This window comes from Zonotrichia leucophrys, chromosome 7 (genome assembly GCF_028769735.1).
Source record: "Zonotrichia leucophrys gambelii isolate GWCS_2022_RI chromosome 7, RI_Zleu_2.0, whole genome shotgun sequence".
NCBI lineage: Eukaryota > Metazoa > Chordata > Aves > Passeriformes > Passerellidae > Zonotrichia > Zonotrichia leucophrys.
The window spans coordinates 10,463,414-10,482,762 of record NC_088177.1 but is presented as its reverse complement, the minus strand read 5'-3'; the positions used below and the strand labels follow the sequence as shown (position 1 = coordinate 10,482,762).

Sequence of the window (19,349 nt, the reverse complement as noted above, 5' to 3'; positions counted from 1 at the left end):
GGCAGACCCAGGGCACATTTCTTGGCTCCTCATTTTAGTTAAAACCTTCTTCCAGTGCCAATTGTGTGAGAAAAAAAAAAAAACCCAAATACCATGGCCAACAATAAATTTCTCCTTTTGACTAGGAAAGCAAGTTTTTATAGAAGGGGATCCCCTTCATCTGCAGGGTTCACATTTTCCTCCTTAATTTAGAAACTTGACTTAAAACCCACAACCAGTGTTATTCCTGAATTAATGCACAATAACAGTGAGAAATTACCATTACATTTGTTTTCAAACTTTTTTTTCCCTGTAAAGCTGAAAATTTCCTAAAACCAACATTTTAGGAAATGCTTCCATGCAAATGAATCCTTATTTATAAAGAACCAGGAAAGGCTCTCCTAAGAATTCAGCATGGCCCAACACCCCTTATGTACTGGTTTATATATATATATAAAAATAACAACATATATAAATTATATATATATATAATATTCTATAATATTATATATAATATTCTATAATATTATATATAATATTATATAATATTATAAAATATATCATATATATTTATATACACTATATAATATACTATATACAATATACTACGTACTATATACTATATAATACATAAATAACATATATAATATATATTATATACCATATATTATATATTATTATATATAATATATATTATTATATGCAATATATAAATATATAATGGCACTATATATAAAAATGCATATAAATATACATAAAACTATATAAATACATAAATTTATAAATAAATAAATAAATAAATATATATATATATATACACATATATTCTCCCCCCTCTTCTCTCCAGTATGATAACTGTGCAATAACTGTGCAATAATCAATAAGCAGATATTTTGTGATGACTTCTGCTGGATGCAAATCCAAAGCCTTGAGGTCTTTTAATAATTGAGCAAACATTTCCCTCTGAAATATATATATTATATATCCCTCTGAAATATATATATTATATACCATATATTATATATTAATATATATATAATATATATTATTATAGACAATATATAAATATATAATGGCACTATATATAAAAATGCATATAAATATACATAAAACTATATAAATACATAAATTTATATATATATATATATATATTCTCCCTCCTCTTCTCTCCAGTATGATAACTGTGCAATAACTGTGCAATAATCAATAAGCAGACATTTTGTGATGATTTCTGCTGGATGCAAATCCAAAGCCTTGAGGTATTTTAATAATTGAGCAAACATCTCCCTCTGAAGCTGGGCTGGGCAGAGGGAAACCCAAAGGCAAGTGGTTTTCCCAGGAGTTAATCACTGCACAAAACTCTCTCTCAGCAATAACCCAGGAATTTGCTGCAGAATTGGGTTTGGATGCTTCCTTCCTGCTTCCTGGGTACCTCACATGTCCTGAGAAGGGGTTATAGATGCCCAGCTCTCTTCAGTGCCAGCTGACACAGGAGATGAACAGCTCTGCTGTGGCTCAAAAATGATATTTTACAGCTCCCAAACAATCTTTTGGCTCATGCAGTTGGCATGGAGGTTTTTCAGTAGGAAAAACTCCTAGGTCCAGCCTATCCCTTTGCTCCAAGGGTCAGGGCACAGTGATCCTCACATCTATGAATACTTCTGCTGAACATCCTGCAGTGCTCCCTGATGGACCCTGAAATCCCTTCCCTGTGTGTTTTCCACTCAGTTTGGACACTGTAAAGCTCATAAACCGAGGCATCCCTTTTTTTCCCCCCCAGAAATAAATTTTCTAAGTTCTGCTGCATTGTCTGCATGTGAACACCTGCAGAACAAGCCAAGACTCATATTTAACCAAGTTTTGGCAAATCTCAACCCCACTATGTATAGTAAAACAGGGAGTTTTACCTGCTGCAAAATCTACAGTTACCACCACACCAGGTATAAAAAAACACTGAAAACTAAAGATTAGGCAAACTAAACAGACCATCTTCAAGTCAAAATTTCCCTCTTTTGGCTATTTTCTTGAGAAAAAAACCCAAATGAACAGAATTGAATTATTTTTATGCTATGTGAGTATGGTATTAAGGAGTGGTGAACTCAACCAGTCAGACAAGATGAGTTGACACAAAACATGAAGGCAAAAGCCACCCAAACTTACATATCCTTGTTGTAGCAGGGGTAGGGCATGGCCTGGACCTGAACAGCTATTTCCTCAGGTTTCTTGCCAGTCTGCAGCTCAATGATGGCCCTTTCAATGCTGTCCTGGATGTAGATGAAGGCCCTGCTGTAAATCTGGCTCTGGGAGGTGGAGTTGTGCGGGCCCACGGTCCAGATGCGCTCGCGGATCCTGTTGGTGGTTTGGGTGATCCTGCTGCTCATCCTGATGGTGTAGTTGAGCACAGGAGGGAGGGACAGGCCCCCAGGAACTGACTGGCCAGGCCTTGGAGGCAGCTTGAAAATGATACCTGGGAAAAGAAAGGGAAAAGGATTTCCTTTGGAGCTGACAGCACACACAGATATGTAGAAACTCCTCTTTTTTACAAGGCTTCTTCACAGAAATTTTTCTATCCAGAACATTTTTCCTGATTATTCCATATATAAAACATGTGATAGAATGGAGGATAAACAGAGAAGAAAGCTGCTACTATGGAAAAGGACAAATATTACCAAGGTTTGAAGTTCCAAGAGAAGCAGAAGCTTCTATCTACCCCTCAATTATGAAGTATCAAACCAAACAGGTCACAGGATTTATGAGTGGATCTAATCTTTAAATATTAAGATGTATTAATGATACAAATATAAGTTCCTATTTTCTGCTCCCTCTACCCCTCTCTGCAGTCTGATCCCACAATCCAATCCCACAAATGTGAAAAGTGTGACTTAGAAGACCCAGTACACCATTATGGTGCTTGGCTGGAATACCTCAAGTGATTTATGACCTTCTAATAAATTGAATTGTCTCATATTTGGACTTGAGGATCCTAAAGGTCTTTCCCAACCTGAATGATTCTGCGATACCTTTCTTGATTAAAGCACCTTTTCCCAGAGCAGCTTGAAAGGAAATGGCTGCACAAAGATCACCTTGGGCCAGTGGGATTTTATTCAAATTGAGAATTAACCAAGAGGAATCACCAGCTGACCACAGACAGGGCAGGTGTAAGGGAAGAGGAGCTATGAAAAGGAGGTCTCAATGTGCAGGTCCCACACACACCTGCTCCAAATCAACTGCAGCGTGGTGGGAGCTGTGACCACAGCAGCTGCTGGTGAAAAGCCAAATATTTTATGCTGCATTCCCACACTCTATCAGGCAGAATTTAACTGTCAGGGGGATTTGGGAGTGTCACATACTTGCAAACAGCTCATTCTTCAGGAAGAGCTCCTTAGCCACCGCTTCCATCTCATCCAAGTCCTGTACCTCGATCCCTCCCTGTTGTCTGATCCCACAATCCAATCCCACAAATGTGAAAAGTGTGACTTAGAAGACACAGTACACCATTATGGTCTTTGGCTGGAATATCTCAAGTGCTTTATGACTTTCTAATAAATTGAATTGTCTCATATTTGGACTTGAGGATCTTAAAGGTCTTTCCCAACCTGAATGATTCTGCGATACCTTTCTTGATTAAAGCACCTTTTCCCATTGCAGCCATTTCCTTTCAGACTGCTCAAAGATCACCTTGGGGCAGTGGGATTTTATTCAAATTGAGAATTAACCAAGAGGAATCACCAGCTGACCACAGACAGGGGAGGTGTAAGGGAAGAGGAGCAATGAAAAGGTCCCACACACAGCTGCTCCAAATCAACTGCAGCGTGGTGGGAGCTGTGACCACAACAGCTGCTGGTGAAAAGCCAAATATTTTATGCTGCATTCTCACACTCTATCAGGCAGAATTTAACTGTCAGAGGGATTTGGGAGTGTCACATACTTGCAAACAGCTCGTTCTTCAGGAAGAGCTCCTTAGCCACCGCTTCCATCTCGTCCAAGTCCTGCACTGGCCGGATGCGGTTGAAGGAGACGCAGGACGAGACGTTCACAGCCAGGGCAGCCAAAGTGTTCAGCTGCTCAACAACATCAGCGTTGTTCTGCAGCTCCAGCCGGATGTCATCTAGGGAAAAACCCCACAAACAACCCCTCCAGCATCACTACACCCAGCAGAAATCCCACTCCATCTTTCCACTCCTTCACGCTGCTGATGACACCAGAAAGGAGGAAAGAAAACAAACGAAAAGGCATCCTGCTAAATATGCAGTGTGAAATACATTTCTGCACTCAGCAATGCAATGGAGGCATGCTGTTGACCCAGTTTTTATGTTAATCATTTGTAATATGCTCGTGAGCTTGCCTTTGGGAGGATGCCAGCAATGGGATGTGACAGCCATCCCAAATCACAAGTCCCCACTAACCTGCTGGGGCTTTAGACATGCACGTGGTGCATTGTTTCCCCATTCCTTCCACACCCTCTGGTTTAGGAGGTAATCAACTCTCCTTTTGAGCTGCTGTGTCTCAGGGGAGGACATGCTTTATCCAGGCACATCAAGGCAGAGCTGTGAATGCTGTGCTGATGTGTGGACTCAACCTGATGCTGCAGTTAATAAAGATGCTGCTGTTTGCCAGCAGGTTTCAAAGGTGGCTGCATAATGCAAGGTAACTAATATGGAACAGCTGCTGCAGGCTCCGTGGCTTTATGGGGAGCTAAGGCAGGAGCTGCTGCTCATGAATAACACAGGGGTCAGCACCAATTGCATGTAAATGACTGCAACAGACCATAATGACTCTTGGCTGCTGCTGGGTTTGCTGCCACAGTCCGGATTCATGGTGACATGCCTGGCCACTCACTGCCACAGCAGGTAGGGACAGCAAGGCTGGCAGGAAGGGACTGGGATCCCCATGGACTCACAGGGATGTACCAACCCCACTGTTACTGGTGATTCTCACAGTGCACAGCTCCAAATGCCACCTTGGAGGGCCTTGCACACCCACCAAACTGCAGCAGAGCATCTCCTGTATTGATGCCCCTGGCTCCATCAGCCTGGGTACATTTATGTGATCCCTGGCTCTTCTGCTCTGGAGAAGTTCTGATCTGAACCTCGCTGCAATGCAAGGGAGCTCTCCACAACATTTTCCAGCCGAGTCCCAGGCAGCTCATTTGAAGCCATAATTACGGCTAAACAGTGTCCTCCAGTGGCCACACACCGCGGCAAAGCTCCCGTCCCGGCACCCACAACACCCAGGGGAAACATCTCCACACCAGCACTCTGCTCTCTAAGAGCCTTTTCCCTGCAAGATTCCTGCATCACTGGGATTGCCTTGCCCTGGAGCCTCCAGCACGGGCCAGAGCAGAGCAGACTATGGGATGGCTGCAGCTGGCTGAACCTGGAGCTCCCAGGCCTGAAGTACAAGTAAGGAAGAGGGCAGCACATCGTGGACACACTCACCCAGCTCATTTATCTGACTCAGGAGCTCAGTTGCGTCCAGATCCACCATCAGCTTGATAAAAACCTGCACAAAGGGATTCTGCAGGGCGTTCTACCAATAAGCAGACAAAGACAAAGCATCAGTTTGACCAGAAGCTCCTTGAGTTCACCCACTGTGCAATTCCAAACCACCACAGAGCAGCTGCCTTCACTGGGTATTTGCACTGTCCCCTCCCTACTCCCTTCACTCTGCATCAGGATGGGGAAATGCCAGCAATGGGAACGTCATAGAAAGCTCCCTAAATCCAAGTCAGTGCTTCTCTGAGTCAAGAAAGGATGCCCACTGAGTCTCCACCAGGCACTGGAGTCCCATCAAAAAAATCATGGATGATTTTAGTTATTCTAGAAGTAAATTTCCCTTGTGTCTGTTTTAAGTCCTGTGAACACAGCCAGTGCCCAATGCACAGGCAACCAAAACTTCACTTGGAGATCAGCACAGGTTTTTGTTTGGCTGAATATTTCATTATTCCACCAATGACTGCAATCAGCAGAGAGCATTTCATTTCACTTTTGCATATTCCACTCTGGATTTTCTCTTGGTGCCATGGAAATTAGAATGAATTCCAGCCCCTAAAATTAACTGCTAATGCTTTTGGCTTCCAGGGATCTCATTTTTGTAAGAAAAGGAGACAATTTTTACTACAGAGAATGGGAAACAAGTGTGTGTAATATTACAGTCTACTGCTTTCTGTATCCAGGCAAGCTTTCTTAGGAGGGGGAAAAAGAAATTTTATTTACATTCACTGAAGTACAAAACATCTTCCAGCTCTTATGTGTGTAGCCAGAACTACATGCTTATTATAGATACTGTTTCATTCTCTGAAAAATTCATTTCTTGCCTGGTCTTGGCTGGCTGGATCAGTCCATCAAGCAGAAAGTTAATTTACAAACTGAAGAGTGTTCCCTGCTCATCTTAGCCCTCCAGCAGGCCCCAGCACAGCCAGGGTCAGGGAGCATATTACAAACAGTTCATTTGAGAAAGAGAATTTGCAGGGAAAGGTGAGGCAGGAGCATCTCTGTTAAGGAACAGGCAGAAACTGTGAGGTCCAGGACACCCTGAGAGGGGTCTCCCCAGCTGACCTAAGATGTCCCTGGAACCCCAGTTTACTTCAGTGAACAGATTCCCTCCTGGCAAGAGGCAGAGGGCAGGTAGGAAGTCATACCTTGATCATTGGAACTGTCTGGTTTAACTTAGTCAGTGAATTCAGGATGACAGGAGACTGGTCCAGCCACTCCTGGGACTTCAGGGCTAACTCAGCCATCTGCTCCAGGGTTGCATTTGACTACAAAAGAAGCCCACAACATAAAAGGATTAATTTATTCATTACCTTACAGATTTTAACCAATAAATAAATCAATAAAACAGTTGAGACCACATTTCTTTTCCTTATGATTTTTCCTAGCATACTCTCATTGTTTGGCAAAATACTCCTTAACACACTGGATTTATTTAAGTACTGAAAAATATTATATTTAGGGTATGTCTTGAATATCTGCTTTCCTTCTGCCTCTGGTCTGCCTGTGAACAAGCACTGGTTACAGCATTTGTCCTGGGAGACACATCTCTCTTACTGCCTGAAAATATGGGGGTGAAGCTTGATAAGCTGGAGGCCTTAAACAATTGTCCTGTAAATATTAGACCAACAGCAGCTTCTGGAAGGAAGATTCAATCAAAGACAAAAGATGACTCATATGGCCAGCAAGGCAAGTAGGGAAATATAATAAGATGAATACTCCAAACAGTGAGAAAGCAGCCCTCTGCTTCCCAGGGAAACAAGCCCGTGCTAGATAAATTACAGCCCTGTGCAGTGGGTGTATGCAGATGACCTGGAGCAGAGCCATACCTTTCCCATGATTGCTCGAGTTTCTGGGGTGTCTGGTGTGAAAAGGATCTTCCCAAGCACCATTGGTTTTAAGAAAGACCAAATCAAAGCTCCGGTGGGGGTCTTGACCAGGTCCAGGTAAAAGGATAAGCAAAATGGGGCTGCAAGGGGAGAAAAACAAGCAAATTACACAGAGAACAAACAGACCAGACACAAGAAAGCTGCCAGTGTGTTTTTTCTCCCATCTGCCCAGTTTGTTGCTGTGGCCAGTGAATGACTTCAGGGCCCTCTTCACTGACTGATCTAATGCATCCTGACAAAAGCAATCCACCCCCAAGATCTCCTGTTGCTGAACTCAAGACAACAAGAGTCTCTCTGTTGGAGCCAACATTATCTGCTTGAAGGTTAAATGGAGTTTTGTGAACTCAGAGGAGCTAATAATGTCAGTACAGTCAGGAAAACTACACATCAAGAAAAAGCAGTGACCTGTCGAGCCCTAGGACCAGATCATCAACAAATGGGAGACAGTGCAGTGTCAAGCACTGCTCTGCTGCACAGGCAGTTTTCCCTTTGAACATTTATGGAAATAAACCACCAATAATTAGGGCAGTGCAGATCTTCAGCTACCATAAATAATGAGCACTTACAGCCCTCAGAGACATATGGAGAATAGCTCAGCACTAGATCTGTCTGGAAATAGCAGAGTTCAGCTCTGAAACGTTTGTGCCCTAGGGAAAAGCCAGACTTACTGGAATCCTGAGGAATCCCATATTTCCTCATCAGCTTTTGGACATAGACATCCCTTGCATGAGAACTGTTGCTTACAGGGTCTCCAAAGTCTGGAAGCAAAGACTCAAAAAACAAGGGCGTGATCTCCTGGTTGCAGAGGATTTTTGACATGGATTTAAAAGTGCCATGTGTTATCCCAGAGTTGTTTGGTTTAAATAATGCCTGCAGAAAAGACAAAACACAAATAAATCCTGCACACTGAAAGCACCCCACTTGGAGAGAAATAACAGAATGAGAAGGAAAGCACTGAACATTTTTATACTGCTTTCTTATGACAGGTTTGCATTTACCAAAATAGGAACTTTCTATGGAAATCATGTATTTTTTGTTATGACAGAGGTGGCACATTTATTTCCAGGTATGACAACCAATGTAGGAAGAGCCTCCAATGTGTGCAGAGAAATTCCCTATCATGTGTGCCTGGTGACATTCACACACCTGGGTTACAACACACATTTGTCACATGGATGTGCACATCACTGTCCCCATCCAGCCCATGGCTGCACGTGGCTCTGCAATGTGCAGGCAGAATGATGACCAGGGACAATTCCTGTCACTTGTGCTCTCCTGGACCATGGATCAGAGATGGATTGGGCACTGTGCTGGATGAAGGCAGAGCACCCTGGAGTTACTGCAGCTGTCAGAGCAGTAATGGGTTTGTACTGAATGTTTTGGGCACTCTGAGGCTTTGGGTGTGATCTAATGCACACTAAAGCTAAGGCAGTTTTTTGCTGCTGACTTTGGTGGGTTTGCCTTTAGTGAGCAGTTCTCCAGCTGATCCTACCAGTATTTTGCTGCAAATCCTCTCTCCTTTAAGGCATTCTTGCTCCAAGTGTTCCCCCCCCACTCATGAGCACATGATGGTCCCACTGCTCCAAATCAAAACTCCCCCAGGAAGGCAACACAGACTCACAGAATGGATTGGGTTGGAAGAGCCCACAAAGCTCATCTCATTCCAACCTCCTGCCATGGGCAGGGACACCTGCCAGAAGCCCCATCCAGCCTGGCCTTGAGCACTTCCAGAGATAAGTTTGATAGAGCTTTTCCTCAGAACACTGTTGCTTTGAAAAGGAATCTATGTTTAATGCACCTGTGGCTTCTAGGGTAGGAAATGATTGTGGAAACCATTTCAGTGGTATTTTGCCTCAAAAGCACATGCAGGCTACACATACCTTAGTCAGTGGCATTTTCCTGGACTGTCGGAGCTTTTTCAGGGAATGAATAGCTTGTAGCAATGGATCAATGCCAGATTCAACCTGGTGTCTGAAATATTTCATTTTTGTCAGAAGGCCTAACATCTTGTCCATGGGTTTCTGAAGTTCCTTAGGGAAAAACATCTGCAAGAGGCAGGAAGGAAATCAATTATGATGAGCAGGAATCTGCATGCACAGGCATGCACACGCCCATATTGTGTTAACTCAAACATGAGCACTGTGGGATTTTCAAAACTGCAAGGAGGTTTTACAGAGTGGGTGTCCCATGGGAAATGAATGGGATTATTATTCCTAAATCCCCCAAGCACTTTTGCAAACCATTCACCTGAACATTACATAATCTAACAGTGTATTTCCAAACTACAGTTGGGAAATATGTGTCATGTACTGGCTGGGATATGACCAAATCTCCCATTTCACAGAGCACAGGTGTCAAACACCACGAGTGACTTTTGACCTGAGCCCAAATTCATTGGCATTATCACTCAACAACTTTTTTTTTGCCCAGGATCACTCCTGTATTTTTAAATACATGCTCACTATTCACTTCTTCATGAATGTTTTCTTAGATGCTGTTGCTATAGCTGGGGGTGGGGGGTGGAAATTTGAATAATTTAGTAACTTTTAGTTCCAAATAGATAGGGAAAAGATATCTTACAGGACTTTTTCCAGGGCTTCCCTTTTCAAGGCATCAAAAAATTTAGCTCATTTTTGAGTCAGCTGGGAGTGTTCAAAAGGTTGTGACAGCACATAAAGGATACTAGCAGATAGGGAGGCATTTAGAGTAGGTCCAGTGCCTTTAAATGAGGTTTGCTGCTTTACACCAGCTGGGATTCTCATTTATATCCACGCTGTCACAGCATGGATATGCAATAAAACTTACTGCATGAGCAAAGCCTGATCTTTGGCTTGTGTAAATCAGTGTAGCTTCTGGCCACTGCAATGATATTTTATAACCTTTCAGCCAGGGCATGCAGAAAACACTCCAAAAATCCAGCACTAACCTTGTACAAGAAATTGTAAATGTCCAAGTGTCTCAGCAGGGTGACCCCAAGGAGGTAGGTCCTGCGAGTCCTCTCTGGCACAGGGAGGCTGCACAGCTCCTGCAGCACCACCTGCAGCTGTGGGTCAGTGGGGTGGGCACTGCAGGACTCCAGCTGCAGCAGCTGAGAGAGGAGCTGGGTGTGCACAAAGGGAAAAGAGAATTATTAAAGGTGTACTGCACACTCCACCATGCCTGGGTTAATCTTGCCTGGCTGTTGTTCTTTCCACAGAGCCATATTTCAACCACCCAAGAACCAGAAAATGCCTGCCCATTACTCCTGCTCCCAGGGACAAATCCTAAGGACTGTGTTTTACTACCCAGCTTGCACAGTAGTAAAAACTTTTGTGGCTTCAATTTCTCACTGACTGATGCATGTGAAGTTTGGAAAAGAGCACTCTCTTTGGGGCCCAGCCCAGACAAGATGGCTGGGAAGGGGGAAAGCATCTGGAGCTCTGCTTGCAGGAGCAGGAGGCTGAGGAAGGGAAGCTCATCTCTCATTCTGGGAGGGTATTTTTGGACCCTGAGTGCTCTCACACGTTGTGGTTATAAATGCACTTTTGCACCTGGACTGGGACAACTTCCCAGTGACCAGGACAACTGAAAACCCTGCTCAGCCCCCTTGAGTGTGTCCCAGAGAGTTGTGCCCTGCTCCAGATCAGAGCCATTCCTCTCCTGGCTGCTGCCCAGCTCCTGGTGACAGCCCAAGGGTTACCATGTGGCTCCCAGTCTCCAATGGCTGGGCTGACAACAGTGATGCTCCTGCTGCATTCCTGGTGGCTTTCCCAGCCCATAACATGCTCTGCTGTCCTCTGTCTGTCCCTGTGGGGTCATCTGTGCTGTCACACACCCACTGATCTGCTCAAATTATAAGTTTTAATGGTCTGAGCAGTAGAAAGCAGCAAGATCTCCCTGAAGGATAACAGCAAACTTACCTGACTGCTGTTTTCTGGGAAAGCTGCTTCCAGAAGAGCATCAATGCTGGCTGTAGACATTCCTGTTGTGTTTCTGAGGTCCTCTTTGAGCTGCTCCACATTTTTAAACACATCTCTTAACTTTTCTGGAATAAACAGTCAAAGAACAATTGATGTTACAGCTTTCTCCAGACACACAGCAAATCTCAAGCACTTATGTGAAGTATGGGAGTGTGGTACCTCACTGCTCATAAGAAAAAGGTCACAAAAACTTGGAACATACAGTCATTACTCCCTACATTTTACAGTCTGGTTTTTGGGCGGAAGTTATCACACCTCAGGACAGCAAAATTTGCTCAGATGGAAAGACTTGGTGCTTTTTTTGTAAAGCAAACAAAGTGTGGTCTTGAACAGGCTCTGGAAGTACCCCAGATTAAGGATCCCAAGGTCATGGTGTATGGTTATTTCATTCCCAGTTCTTCCTGGCAGCTGGGCAGTTCTGGGATTTCCAGCAGCAAGTGTGGTACCAGTGGTGATGTTTACCAACATTGTAAAGAAAATACAGAAGAGTACCTTGCTTGCTGGAGTCTGTAAAACCCTCAGTGACATTCAGCATGGAATTCAAAGTAGCCACATACTGAGGAATCTCTTGAAAGAATGCAATTTCTGGTACATTTTCTTGAAGCCTGAATTGGAAAAACAAAGCAGCAAACAAAAGTGAGAATATAAAGAGAAGGCAAGAAGTCATTCCATAAAGAGAATACTAAAACAGTCTAGCTCAGAGAGAGAGCCTCACCACTTGAGCTGTGCCTGGATGTCTGTGGCATCCCCAATGAGGACATTCTGGAGCTCCTGGGAGATCCTCCTGTGACTCAGCACGCTGGCCACCAGCTGGCTGCTCAGCTCAGCAGCACGGAGGAGCTGCTCCTGAGCCTGGCCCTGCTCACACAGCTCCCCAGAGGGAGCCTCAGGGAGGTGGCAGAGCTGCTGGATGGACTGAAAGCTCTCAGAGTCACACAGAAGTGCTGTCAGATCCTGGAGGCGAGAGATCTTCAAAGGACATTTGGGAAAAAAGGGAGAAAAATGCACAAACACCAGTTAGATGACAGAATATAAAAGGCAAGCTTTAAAGAGTCTAGCTGTCCCTTTCTCTGTCTCCTTAGGACTAGGATTTTGAAATATATATATTTTTAGTTCATTCAAAAGGTCTCCAATGGAACAGCTTGTGACAATCATTGTGTGAGCTTCTGGCAGGCCTGGCTGGATCTAATAAACCTTGCAAACCTTAATATGTCATTTCCCCTGCCCAACACACTTAAGACAGCATTACTCCATTGGACTTACCTGTTTATTAATTAATCTTCTCAGAGACCAAATAAATCTACCTTGCACAACAGGTTTAGCCCTTCAGATACCACCTGGTCATCTACTGCAGCACAGGAAAGGGACTTGGCCACAAGTCAGAGCTTCCTCATCTGCCAAATGGTGTAAAATTATAGTCCTTTTCTATTATGGGCTTCCCTCTTGTCTGACATCATTATTTACATTATCAGGCTCTTAGGGGAAGAATTATTTTCAGCTTTATGCCCTTAAGTACCTGTCACACTGAGGCTCATCATATTATTGTTACAGATATATTACACAGCAACAACATTGCACACTGCTGTATTTTTTTTAAAAGGACTTTTAAATGCTATTTCTCATATGGAGCAATAGACTGAAGTGCATGCATGCTATTAGTGCAGTCATGAAGAAGCATTTTGTTCAAATGAGGCACTGCCAAACCCAAAGCTGGTGAGGGAACTCCATGAATCAACCTTGGTGCTTCACCTCAGGAGCCATTCTGGTGTTGTGTGACATCTGGGGACAGAGGAGCATGTGGGGACTTGACTCCAGCCACACTGGGGCTGGTACAGCTCCTTAGGCAGTAAGCCAGTTAGTCATGCTGCTAACTGCCAATTAGAAGTGCACAATTCCATGGATTTTCAGCAGGGCAGAGGTATCTAATCCCTATCTCTGCCTTTCAGAACTCCTCCCTGCCTGCTCCTCAAGAGAAGCTGAGGCATTCTAGAATCATTGCAGCTCTGCAAGGTGCTTCAGGAAGTCTCAGTATACTGAATTTTAAAACTAGTGGCGCACTAAGAAATATGCTGCCACTGGCCATTTCTGCAGTGCTCATCCTCCTGGGACAGCTGGTGGCAAACAGAGCCATCCTATCCAGCACATGGGAACACAGGAACACCTCTACCTTCTCTGAAAAATGGGTGTACACTCAGTAGGGACAGATAAAAGAACAAGTTCCTCAACCCAGTTTACAGGTGACCTTCAAATCTAGGCAGCATGCAGAACACAGAGTTTCAGCCCTAGTTTTTATCAGCTGTTCTCTTAAAAAAACTCTTTTCCATACTCTGTTTTTCAAAACCACCATTGCACATTCATGTATCACTGCGGGATGTCCTTCAAGTCAGCATTTAAAGCAGACTCACTTTTAGCTTCAGGAGCTCTGGTATGGATGAATGTTTCTCAGAGGTATTATTTTGCATAAAAGAGTTCTTTTTCAGATGAGTTTGCTTCAAAAGCAGTGCGATGTTTTCTGTGCAGGGGAAAAAAACAATAGTTACTCCAGACAAAAATGCCAGAAACTTCACTGAGGGAATATCAGCACTTTTATTCTGTGGCCAACTGAGCATTGCTATTTTCCATCAAACCTCCATGGCTGAGGACCTCTGAAATCACAGAGCAAGGCCCAGACTGTAATCTGGGTTATAAGGGATTGAGTTCAAGTAGGTGCTCTGTTCCTAGTGAAATCCAGCCCATGCTGGTGCACAGGTAAAACCTCTTGGGTGTTACAATAAGCACACGAGACGAGTATCTATGTGAAACACCATGTTAGCTCTCAGAAATAACTGCTGTCATATTACAGCTACAAAAAGCTGTGAAGGGAAAGAAGTTTCTATTTGCAAGATTGCTTTGTCTGAGTGTCAGCATCCTGTCATCACACTGAGAAGAAGAGATGTGCCTTCTCTGGAGAGACTGGGATGGAAACTCATAATCCCAATGTGACACAACTCAAACCAAACCCCAGTCTGGCTTCCCCATGTCTCACAGCTCCAGTTAATTGCCAGCAGATAAAACCATGCAGCACCATTCCTTCCCTCCATTAGACAAAACACATTGCAGCTGAGGCCCCTGAGCATTAATGAAATCATGATCACCTGTCAATTCCCCATCCTCAGCTTCTGCAGAATTCATTAAACACATCAGGTATGGGTTATAGCTGTTGTTCGCTGTCACCTGCAAGATGGTGTTTTGAAATTCTAAAAACAGAAATCTGAAAAATAAGATAGGAATTTAAATCAGCTTCACTTTCAAAAACAAGGTATGTATTAGTGAGGGACCTGTCAGCTGTGGCTGCTGCTCCTCAGCAGAGTAAATAAGAATTCCAGATGAAAGCCATCTCTCCTAAGTGGGTACCCCCCCCAGTTTTATTCCATCAGTTCTTTCTGCTGTTATTTCCCAAAGCTGTCATTCACTCTCAAAATAAGAAAACACACTTGAAAAGTTCACATCTATGTGATGGATGCATTACACAGATGGAAAGGCACACCTAAGGGAGACTGAGGGTCAAAAATTAGAGAGTCATCCCACAAAGGAAGGTTTTCCCAAGAGCCTACCACTGATGGTGAGACTCCTTCAGGACTCTGTTCCACTGCATTGATACGTGTGCCAACACACAAAAATTTTTCTAAGTCTGACTTTCAGCTGTACTTTCAGCTCAAGGAGAAGTTTCCTCTGCTTCAATTTAACCCACATTATACATTGTGTCCTAAATTACAGGGATTGCAGGCTTAGGTTGTTCCACTGGAAGAAAATTCCACACTTCTCATGCTGGAATGAGAATGGTGGTCACAACCCACGCATGGAATTACAATTCCCAAATCCCAAACTCACTGTGTGATCAAGCTGGCTGGGGACAGAGTGTGGTCACTCAGAGTCCAAGGCAGGGTCTTGTTGTAAAGGGTTTCTGCCACAACAGTGAAGTGATGAGCAACGATATCAATCACAGTGTCAAAACTGGTTTTGTTGGAGAGAGGAGGTGAACTGGAACTCATATTGAATTCATTTAGCAGGCCAGGGATGTTCAGCACCTTGAGAATGTAGAAGGTGGCTTCTGTGATTTCTAGAGCTGACAGATCACTGGCAGAGTCACTTGCCACTGCTTCCAACAGCCTTGCAAGGGAAGCTCCTTCAGCTGGGCTCCTTTTGGTGCTGAGGAAGCTGTCAAACACATCCCAGGCACTTGTGTAGTAGCTGCCTGTGGTGAGGCTCTGCAGGAGCCTCTGCAGCAGGCTGTGGAGCTCATCCTGTGCCACACTGGAGAACATGGTCAGGTTATCCCAGCCTGTGGCACTGCCAGAGGAATTCAGGGAGCTCAGCGCTGTTTCATTCAGCAGGGCAGGGAGGAGCACGTTCAGAAGCTGGGATGGGGACACATCACCCACATCCTGGGCTGGGATGGGGCACCAGGCATCACCCTGCACCAGCCCCTCCGTGGCTGCACTCAGAGCTCTCCCCTTCTCCTGCAGCCACGAGTTTCCCAGCCCAGAGACAAGGTCTAACTTGGAGAGGAAACTCAGGGACAAACGCAGAGCTCGGGTGAGGCACGACAGCTCCTTGGCAAAGCTCTCCCTGCTGTTGTTGTAGGCAGCAGCAAACTCTGGGGACAGCTGCAGGTTGCTTATGGCCAGCTGGAACAGCCTGGTAAAGGTCTCATTGCTCCCTGTCCCACCCTCCACGCCCAAGGAATGCAAGAGGGGCTTGCAGGGGCTCCTGGCTGAGGACTCCCTTAGAGTGGCATTTTCAAACAGCACCTCAAGGCCTATGGCAAGCACATCTTCAAAGGAGCAGTTCTGGAGTGTCCTGAAGCCATTGCTGCTGGGCTCAAGGAAAGGATCCAAGGCTGATCTCAAGAACTCCCAAACTTTTGGCTGTAGTGAGGAATTGTGCTGTGAGGGAGACTGGCTGAACTCCTGCAGTAGAAAATGTGAGAAATTATAGATACTGGCCATTTTTTCCTCCAATGTTTTGTTTAAGTTGGTCTCATGAAGAACTTTCATTCCTGCTCCCCACATTTCCATCAGTCTCTGGGTATGGTTACTGTAAGAATCGAGTAACAGGCTGAGAGATTCAAGCTCTCTGATGTTATACCTTTCCTGCAAACCTTTCAAAGTTAAGATACCCCTCTGCATGGCCTGCAAGTATGTGGAGAGGTTGCTTCCCACAGAGTCTTCTTCATCATACAGCTCAAAGATGGAAGATGCAAAGTTTAGCAGCTGCTTCAGTTCCTCACTGAAAGGAAGGCTGGAGTCATTTTCCAGTGTATTTAGCAGATTTTGCAGCATGTCCAGAAGTGACTGGGCAGTGAGACTGTCTGGATTACTCCAGTTCAAGGATTGCAGACCTTCAGCAATGTGCCAGAAAGCATCAAGTTCGTTTTCCTGCCCTCCAGAAGGGAGCTTCTGCATTAGCTTAGACAAAGAAGAGATCAGCAGATAATGATCACTGCTATTCACCTTTGCCATGGCACCAAGAAGTTTCTCAAGGGACAAAAGGTGTTCTGCGAAATTTTCAAAAGTTTCAGGGGTCAACAAGAAGTCAGAAAACAATGATGACACTTTTTCATTTGTGCTGAGATAACTTTCAATGTCTTTGAGCGAGATTGCATCGAGTGCAAGCATTTTGATAACCTCCCATGCATTCTCTGCAATAAAATCAGTCCTGTTTAAAATGATCTCATTCCAAATCACTGCAGCCATAGTCAGAACATCTTGATTCTCTTTTCCATAGGGATTAGAGTAGAACAGTCCTTCACCACCCCCTTCATACAGAGGAAGTATTTCTTGAAACATTCTTTCCAAGTCCAGTGTGTTGTCTGTGGCAGAAGTTGAACTGAAGAGGAGTTTTAATAAACTGTACAAATCACTGAGATCTGAGGATTCCATCGCTTCAGTAGAATTCCGAAAGATCTGATGCACCAATGCTTTTCCAGGAGCCACCCCAAAGTCCACGAGGATTAGAGCTTTCTTCATCATTTGCAGGAGCTCCACATACTCACCCACTTCTGTCAGGCTCCATTTGGAGGTGAGCAGGCTGCCAGTGGCGTGCCACAGCCGGGAGAAGTGTCCCCACTCGGGCTGCCTGGAGGCAGCTCTGCCCACCTGCAGCAGCTCGTAGAGGCTGCTGTTCCTCATGGAAGCAGCTGCTGGCAGGAGGGAGAACACAGGCAGCCCATCCCAGGCTGTGGCACTGCCAGAGGAATTCAGGGAGCTCAGCGCTGTTTCATTCAGCAGGGCAGGGAGGAGCACGTTCAGAAGCTGGGATGGGGACACATCACCCACATCCTGGGCTGGGATGGGGCACCAGGCATCACCCTGCACCAGCCCCTCCGTGGCTGCACTCAGAGCTCTCCCCTTCTCCTGCAGCCACGAGTTTCCCAGCCCAGAGACAAGGTCTAACTTGGAGAGGAAACTCAGGGACAAACGCAGAGCTCGGGTGAGGCACGACAGCTCCTGGGCAAAGCTCTCCCTGCTATTGTTGTAGGCAGCAGCAAACTCTGGGGACAGCTGCAGGTTGCTTATGGCCAGCTGGAACAGCCTGGTAAAGGTCTCATTGCTCCCTGTCCCACCCTCCACGCCCAAGGAATGCAAGAGGGGCTTGCAGGGGCTCCTGGCTGAGGACTCCCTTAGAGTGGCATTTTCAAACAGCACCTCAAGGCCTATGGCAAGCACATCTTCAAAGGAGCAGTTCTGGAGCGTCCTGTAGCCATCGCTGCTGGGCTCAAGGAAAGGATCCAAGGCTGATCTCAAGAACTCCCAAACTTTTGGCTGTAGTGAGGAATTGTGCTGTGAGGGAGACTGGCTGAACTCCTGCAGTAGAAGATGTGTTAAATTATAGATGGGTTTAATTATGTCTTCACTGGAATCTTCACTGGCACTTGTATAATGAAGGATTTTCATTCCTGTTCTCAGAAGTTCAGACAAGCTCTCCAAGGTTTTATTGTTAAAATTAAAGAAAAGATCTATAGATTTTAATGCACTGACATTATAATTCAGCTGTAAGTCTTTTAAGATGTTCAACGTCTTCTGGATGGCTTGAGTGACTTGTGAGATATTGGCTACTCCAGAGCTTTCCCCAAATTCTTTAAACACAGCTGTTATGAGCTCTGACAGCTGATCCAGCTCCTCACTGAAGACATCACTTGATTTATTATTCAGCTTTTGCAAATGGCTGTTTAACACCTCCAAGAACTGCCCATAGGCGACGATGGCTGTGTTATTCCACCTCATGGATCTCAGCTTCTCCCCAATGCGCCAGTAGACGTTCAGCTCATCCCACCAGGCCTCCCCCATGGACTTCTCTACAGCCCTCATCAGCTCAAACACGGGCAGCAGGAGGTACTGATAGCCTACATTTGTGCCCATCATTCTAAAAAACATCTCCTCGACAGCTAGGAGCTGCTCTGGGAAGTTTCTGTAGGAGTCAGGCTCAAGCAGATCATCAGAAAACACAGATGGGATTTCTTCCAATCCACTCAAATGGTCTCTGAGACCTTCCAGAAGTGATGGCATGCTTGTGGAGAGCAACATTTTGAGAGCATCCTTAGTTTTCAATGTACTAAAACTGGAATTACTTTGGAGAGCTGGATTCCAAAGCTTTGAAGCTAATTTTAAAGCCCTCTGAATTTCTTTCCAGTGGGTCATTGTATTGAAAATGGAAGTACCATTAAAGTCACTCTGTAATTGCAGTGACGTGAAGTTATAGATTTCATCAATTATTTCCTTATTATATGGTTCCTTTAATTTATAATCATGGTGTGGATTCATTCCCAGTTCAAGAAATGCATACAATTTCTGTAATGTTTCATTCTTCAAATTTCTGAATAGATTTAAGCTTTTTAATTCACTTCTATTCATTTTTTCCTCAAAGCCTGTTAAACGATGTAGATGCTTTTGTATGGCTTCTAAATCATCTGAATTAATGGACCTCTTGGAGAGCTTTCCACCAATCTCTGGTGACTTTATTTTTCTGGAGGGGAACAAAAAAGTGTTTTA

The 19,349-nt window shown here is 44.6% G+C and overlaps 1 protein-coding gene across 1 annotated transcript in view; it reads right to left on the bottom strand.

Annotated features, from left to right (window-relative positions):
• The window catches only part of ABCA12 (ATP binding cassette subfamily A member 12), a 68,046-nt gene that overhangs the window by 36,785 nt on the left and 11,912 nt on the right, over positions 1–19,349 (bottom strand). Inside the window, exons 9-22 of the mRNA XM_064718417.1 lie at positions 15,190–19,323; positions 14,454–14,569; positions 13,725–13,831; positions 12,035–12,288; positions 11,812–11,924; positions 11,260–11,384; positions 10,287–10,460; positions 9,241–9,405; positions 8,029–8,230; positions 7,301–7,440; positions 6,620–6,739; positions 5,418–5,508; positions 3,908–4,087; positions 2,140–2,446 (exon numbers count right to left, since the gene is read on the bottom strand). Coding sequence (XP_064574487.1) covers positions 2,140–2,446; positions 3,908–4,087; positions 5,418–5,508; positions 6,620–6,739; positions 7,301–7,440; positions 8,029–8,230; positions 9,241–9,405; positions 10,287–10,460; positions 11,260–11,384; positions 11,812–11,924; positions 12,035–12,288; positions 13,725–13,831; positions 14,454–14,569; positions 15,190–19,323 — 6,228 coding nt within the window. The remainder of the gene's footprint in view (positions 1–2,139; positions 2,447–3,907; positions 4,088–5,417; positions 5,509–6,619; positions 6,740–7,300; positions 7,441–8,028; positions 8,231–9,240; positions 9,406–10,286; positions 10,461–11,259; positions 11,385–11,811; positions 11,925–12,034; positions 12,289–13,724; positions 13,832–14,453; positions 14,570–15,189; positions 19,324–19,349) is intronic.